At 42.9% G+C, this 6,742-nt stretch overlaps 1 protein-coding gene across 3 annotated transcripts; it reads left to right on the forward strand.

Moving 5' to 3' along the window:
* The first annotated feature begins 364 nt into the window (after positions 1 to 364).
* Positions 365 to 5,734, forward strand: LOC131224664 (pentatricopeptide repeat-containing protein At1g55630-like). 3 transcript variants are annotated; one of them, XR_009161104.1, is made up of 3 exons: positions 365 to 2,891; positions 4,469 to 4,993; positions 5,151 to 5,734. XR_009161104.1 is itself a non-coding variant. In XM_058219938.1 (1 exon), exon 1 carries the CDS (start codon positions 666 to 668, stop codon positions 2,736 to 2,738), a length of 2,073 nt encoding a protein of 690 aa, XP_058075921.1. In that variant the 5' UTR covers positions 365 to 665; the 3' UTR covers positions 2,739 to 3,018. The 3 variants fall into 3 exon arrangements, 1 of the variants encoding a protein (XP_058075921.1); XR_009161103.1 differs by having other exon boundaries at positions 365 to 2,895; positions 4,491 to 4,993; positions 5,151 to 5,733; XM_058219938.1 differs by lacking the exons at positions 4,469 to 4,993; positions 5,151 to 5,734 and having other exon boundaries at positions 365 to 3,018.
* The last annotated feature ends 1,008 nt before the right edge of the window (positions 5,735 to 6,742 follow it).

The following is a 6,742-nucleotide window of genomic DNA, read 5'->3' on the forward strand; positions in this document are numbered from 1 at the left end:
TCATGGGGCCACAGAAGTTTTAAATTAGACTAATATTTGTGTTTTCAGTTCATCCCAGCGGGAATGACGTTATGAACGGTATGGATGGCATGTAAATATCACTGTAGACTCCGGGGAAGTTTCAACGGTAGAAATTTCCCTACCTACCTTTTCCTTTGGTGCGGCCTATTTGAATCTTGTATACTTCTAAAGTTTTGCATAAAGTATAAAATGATCTCCAAAAACTTATTGACGGAGTGGATTTCTCAAAAAACAAGGTGGGACCCACCTACGCGTCCGTCCTGGTGGGTGTAGTACACAATCCGCGCCCATGGTCTCCGTCTTCCGCTAGAACCCTAAAACCCTTCCACAAAAAAAACAGAAAAAAAGGTCGCTTTCTCTCTCTCTCTCTCTCCTTCAATAAAGGAAAGAGAACACAAGTTCTGGAAAGAAGCTCAGACTTGCCGACTACATGATTTCTAGAGAAGATTTTATTTGGAATTTTCGTCGTTGAGTTTTTATTTCTTCACGACCATGGAAAATCAACGGTCGATTGGAAGATGAATGTTCTGATGCTCTTTGTGTTCCGCAATGCCGATTCGGTAAATGGGTTTTTGTTAGACTCACCAAAGGATGTAACACTGCAGAGAAAATGAAGATCGGTCCATGTTCGATCTTGTTTCGACATGAATCCAACGATTCTCTTTGGTCGAAGGGTGGGTCGGGGGTTTTCCGGACTTCACCGTGTTTTGCGGTCGATCTGCGGTCGTAGTTTTAGCGGTTATAACGGGGGTGGAAATGGGAATGAAGGTGACAGTGAATATCCGAAGAGAGACTCTGAAAAATCTGATTTTGACAGCGTTTCACATGAAAAATCGATAAAGGACGAAACCCCTTTTGGGTTTTCATCTGTTGGGATAGATGTCAATGGCGAAAACTATCCCTCAGAGAATGTGGCATCGAAGAACGGTCCGTCTTGTTTTGAAGAGAATAACAGTCATGGAAATGGATATGATGTTAATGCGGAGTTTTCAAAGGGAAGCTCTGAACGATTGGATTTTAGGGGCAATTTGCATCAAAAGTCTGAATTTTCGAAGAGAATTTCCGAAAGTGATGGTGAATTTCCGAAGCAAGGTTTTGAAAAATCTAATTTTGGCAGTGTTTCACATGAAAAATCGATAAAGGGCGAGACCCATTTTGAGTTTTCATCTATTGGGATAGATGTCAATGGCGAAAACAATCCCCTGGAGGATGCGGCATTGAAGCACGGTCCTTCTGGTTTTGAAGAGAGTAACCGGAAAGGTAATGAGTATGATGTTAATGGCGAGTTTTCAAAGGCTAGCTCTGAAAGATTGGATTTTAGTGACAATTTGCATGAAAAGTGTGAATTTTCAAAGGGAAGCTCTGAAAAATCTGATTTTGATGGAGATTTGCTTGAAAAATCCATATCTGATGGAACCTTTTTCGGGCTTTCATATATGAATACGGATGACAATGATGAAAGTGATCAGTCAGTTGAGTTCTCCCCACGCCGAAGATTTTGGGAAGATCTTCAATTTGAAGCTGATAAGGTGTTTGATGTTTTGCAACAAGACGGGCCAGGCTTTGATGCCCGATTAGCCCTAGATCAAATGCAGCTCCTGGTATCGAATCGTCTTGTCAGAGAAGTTCTTATAAGGATTTCAAAGTCGATAAACCATTCAAACAGATCTCGATGCGCAAAATTGGGTTACAAGTTCTTCGTATGGTCGGGTCACCAGACGAATTACAGACATACATCTAACACGTACAATATGATCATGAAGATATTCGCAGATTGCGAGGAATTCAAGGCCATGTGGAGGCTAGTTGATGAGATGACCGAGAGTGGATTCCCGACCACGGCCCGCACATTCAACATACTGATCTGTACTTGTGGTGAGGCGGGAATGGCAAGGGCATTGGTTGAAAGATTTATCAAATCAAAGACGTTCAATTACCGTCCTTTCAAGCACTCTTTCAATGCAATCCTCCATTCACTCCTCACCATAAATCAATACAAGCTGATCGAATGGGTATACCAACAAATGCTGCTCGATGGGCACTCGCCGGATACATTGACTTACAACGTGCTCATGTGTGCAAAATATCGGCTAGGTAAGTTGGATCAGTTCCATAGATTGCTCGATGAGATGGGCAGGAGTGGATTTGTGCCAGATCTTCACACATACAACATCCTACTTCACGTGCTTGGGAAAGGGGACAAACCACTCGCTGCACTCAATCTCTTGAATTACATGGAAGAAGTAGGTTGCTATCCGAGCGTGCTCCATTTCACAGCATTGATTGATGGCCTAAGCCGAGCAGGGAACTTGGACGCGTGCAAGTACTTTTTCGATGAGATGGTCAAGAAAGGGTGCACACCGGATGTGGTATCTTACACGGTCATGATTACGGGGTATGTTGCAGCAGGTGAGCTAGAGAAGGCTCAAGGGATGTTCGACGATATGTTTGTTAAAGGGCAGCTGCCAAATGTATTTACATACAATTCTATGATCCGTGGGCTTTGTACCGCGGGGAAGTTCGATGAGGCTTGGTCCATGCTCAAGGACATGCAGTCAAAGGGATGTAGCCCGAATTTTTTGGTGTACAGTACACTGGTGGGGAAGCTGCGAAATGCAGGGAAGGTTTCTGAAGCGGATGAAGTAATATCCCACATGGTGGAGAAGGGGCAGTATATTCATCTGTTGTCGAAGTTTAAGGGCTATAGGAGATGCTAAAGCAGCGGATTTTAACTGTATGAGTATTCTCTGGTTGCGACCTTATTGGAAGATATTGCTTGTAATTTGTTTGAGCTTCGTCGATCTTTCTCCTCATTTCGAGTTGAGCTTCAGATGGCATGGCAGTGGAAAGACAGGTCGTTCCCACAAGCTGTATGTAAGATTATGATGACCATTTTTTTTATCTTTCTTTTTTCTTTTCATATTATACTTTCTCATAAAGCATGATTATGCAATGGAAGAAAGCTATATTCATATAAATTCTTTTGGGTCATTGTCAGTTCTCTTTTTTCTCTTGAGGTTTTACTTGCCTGAGCTGATCACTAGTTCAATGGCAGGTTTTCCATGCTATATTTGTGTGAGTCCATGCTATATTTGTGTGAGTTTTGCTAGGTACACATGCGCCTCTATGGCAATACGTGCTATTCTGGTTCATTTAGGAGATGTATGAACCACACGTTGGGTGGGAGACCATGTACTTGAACTGATCCTGCAATCAGGCTGGTCCACTCATCAGGTGGGGTATGTGTATGTTGAATGTGGAACCTTGGCAAAATTTTAAAGTCCATGGTTTCCATATACCTGTGGCCCACCTGATGAGTTGACCAGCCTGATCTTTTGGGCCAGGCTATCTACGCGGTGGGGTCCACTGATGCATGGTTCGGATATCCCAATGACATACCAGGTTGGCATTTAGCTATGTGTGGAGGTGTGTGTTCGCCAAGGCCGTACTTGGTTGCTACCTACAATTACATTCCCTGAGGAATGCAAACTGGCTGCCGAAGCAATAACATTAGGGGCTGTTTTGGAGGAGGAATGTGTGAAAACTAGTATCTATGTTTGGGAAGCATGGGTGAATTTGTATGAGTTTTTGCAGTCCACTTGCATATGTTTTGGAAGCATGGGTGAATTCGTGTGAGTTTTTGCAGTACACTTGCATATGTTTTGGAACCATGGATGAATTTGTGTGAGTTTTTGCAGTCCACTTGCATATGTTTGGGAAGCTTTCATGCATCTGCATGTTTGGGAAGCATGTATGTTGTGTGAATTTTGCTAAGCCCGCATGCAACCCTACATGAGATAACTCATGCTATCCTTGGACATGTAAGAGACTCTGGCCCGTGCATCAGGTGGGTGACTGTGTCATTGAGCTGGTCCTGCTATTGGGCTGGCCCACTCATCTGAATGTGGACCTTCAGTAAAATTTTAAACTCTCCAGTCTTTCCATACACTGGTGGCCCACCTGATGAGTTTAGCAGCCTGATTTTGAGTCAGGCTACCTATTCAGTGGGATCAACTGATAAAGTTGCATACTTGATATAAGGTCTTTTCTTTGTTGCTAATTGCTATTACATTCCATGAGGAATGGATAACCAGTATGTATATGTTTGGGAATCATGTGGGCCCATTGATGACAGCTCAGCAATTTTGCTACGCCACCCTCAAGAAAAACCGAAACAAAATGGCAAGGTAGGGACTTTCATCTTTCTCAGTAGTGATGTAGGACCATTGGATCAGCAGATGGTGTCCACAATTCAGAGGCAAAGCTACAATTCTAAATGCATGTCTGATGTTATTACAATTGAAAAAACTATGCCATTTACAGTTCAAAAGAGGAATTGCATATGCTTTCCCTTTGGAAATTTTACTGCAGCTTGAGTCTTTTCTGCCTTAATCAAGTGTGCTATATAACACAGGATTTTGTTTTTGTTTCTTATTCTTATATGAAGATACTGATAATTTATGAAAAAGGTTTGCTAAGTCACAAGTGTGCATGGGTGATACCATATACACGGCATTGCATGTGCCAGCATGGCAGACAGTCCCAATGTGCAAGGAGTCCAAAATGCGAGTCCAACTTTGAAGATGCTCTGAATGAAAAATCAGGCTGATGCACTCACTAGGTGGGCCGTGATTTTAGAGACAGCTGGGCGTCTTACAAATCTTCACCAAAATTTCTTCAATGGTACATGTGCTGGAAATGGCTTTCGATGGACGTTGAATGACTGGAAATCCGTCCCCAGTTGGTGGTACCTGTTTTTTGTTTACAGAAATTCCCTCTAGTTGCTGGATATCGTTTCTGTTCTGCTGGAAAGTTGAGAGCACATGTTGCAAATTTGAATTTTATGGCCACAACTCATAATTTGAGGAGAAATCCTATCTGGTTATTTCGTGAACATAGCTATCGAAGGCAGCAATCAGTTGGGCAGCTTACAATGGCCGACCCTGTGCAACCTCACTGATAGCTTCTATTGGTCTCTTCCTCTCTCTGTCTCTCTCTGTCTCTCTCTCTATTTGTACTCAGATCTTTTGTTTTCTTTTGTGGGTCTTGTAGGGTAGCCTGCAGGAAGAACAGAAGCATTACTTTCTCTGTGTGTACTGAGAACATTTTTTGTTTTGTGGGTCTTGTAGTGTAGCCTGCAGTAAGAACAGAAGCATTAGTAGGTTCACCATCAGCTGCCATTCTAAAGTCTCTCAGATGGAAAATTTTCAAATATTTGTATAGGGGCCAAACAAGGAAATGGTTAGAAAGAAAGAAAGAAAGAAAAAGAATGGTGGCTATAACTTCATAACATTTCTCACACCTCTACATAGGATTTGAGATCAACAATCTCGATTTTCAATTGGGCCAGGGAAGAAGGTTCATTCCTAGTTGGATCGCTGATGTTTTCTCAGATATTAGCACGAGGCCCAGTGGGTTAAACATTTTGTTTACCCTTTCAGACATGGGTACTCATAATCGTTATTTTCCGTTAGTGTCTGCTCGGGCTCTTTGCTTCCATCTGTACTTTGGAAACGTGGTGTCCCTCTTTTTAAATTTTAATGCATTATGTTCACCTTGTGATGCTGCTTGAGTCTACACAAGAGATGTATGGAGTGTATATCACACTATTATCAGGGTGGGTCAAACGGAGCGTTTGTCACATGGTTTTCCTAGTTAGATGCGTAGGCTAGAAGGAAGCGGGTGCAGGTGTAATCTATGCTCTCTTGTATAGTAAAATCTCAACCGTTCTCTGCCAAACAACTTTATTTTTATGATGAATTTACCCTCTCTTAACTGATGTTATGAATACTGACTGTGAGGCAAAAATTAATGTAGGGGCATTTCACACTAGGCTCGAGTGGAGTAGCTCGTGGGAAGCGGGGACACATTCGGGGTGGGCGGCCCATGTGATTTGGAGCCCACGAGCCCATGAGGGGAGTTCGGCTACGGCCCTAACCCATGAGATGTGGGGCCTGGGCTATGAGATAAAGGGATTAATTCGTCATACTCTAACAGTTTGAGCTTTTAAAACAGGTGGTTGATTGTCCTGCATAAAAAATGCTCAAAGTTATTGGCATCTTATATTTTATATATTGCGCATCAGGAAATCTTCTTCTATTTTGGAACATCGGCAAAAGTACACTTTACATTCAACTGAAAATGATAACTAGGATTGCCAACTCGGGAGATTTTATGCGCGTCCCAAGGGGCTGCAACAGACCAGTGGTCTGGATACCAAACCATGGACCCTGGTTCTTAGACTTGAAAACCCACATATACTTGGGAAGATGATGCATATCCCAAGTCCTGGACCCATTGCCAAAGAGGGCCGTCAATGGGCTAGGATAGGCTTAACTAACGCAGAACTATGAATACGCCCAGCCCAAACAGTTCAAAATGCAACTCGAAGCCTGGCATGTTGACAGCCCTACTACCAAACTAGTTAGGCCATCAATGGTTACTCAGACCCACTTGTGCCAGATGGACCCAACACGATTTTATTGGATTTGCTTCTCATTTTTCAGACCTGATTAAAGATCGAGATGGATTCAGGTCCTAGAAGAGAACCTAGATTAAAGGGATCTGGAAGTTGGCCTAGCAAGATTAGAGCAATTACGGGTGGCAATGGGTTGGGTTGGCCGACATGTCAACTAGCTCGATCCAAGTTCCGTCCATGCTAAATGGGTAGTAGGTTTTTGCTCGGCTGAGAAAATGTGGCCCGTGTGAGTACATGGATCGG

This window comes from Magnolia sinica, chromosome 14 (assembly GCF_029962835.1).
Source record: "Magnolia sinica isolate HGM2019 chromosome 14, MsV1, whole genome shotgun sequence".
NCBI lineage: Eukaryota > Viridiplantae > Streptophyta > Magnoliopsida > Magnoliales > Magnoliaceae > Magnolia > Magnolia sinica.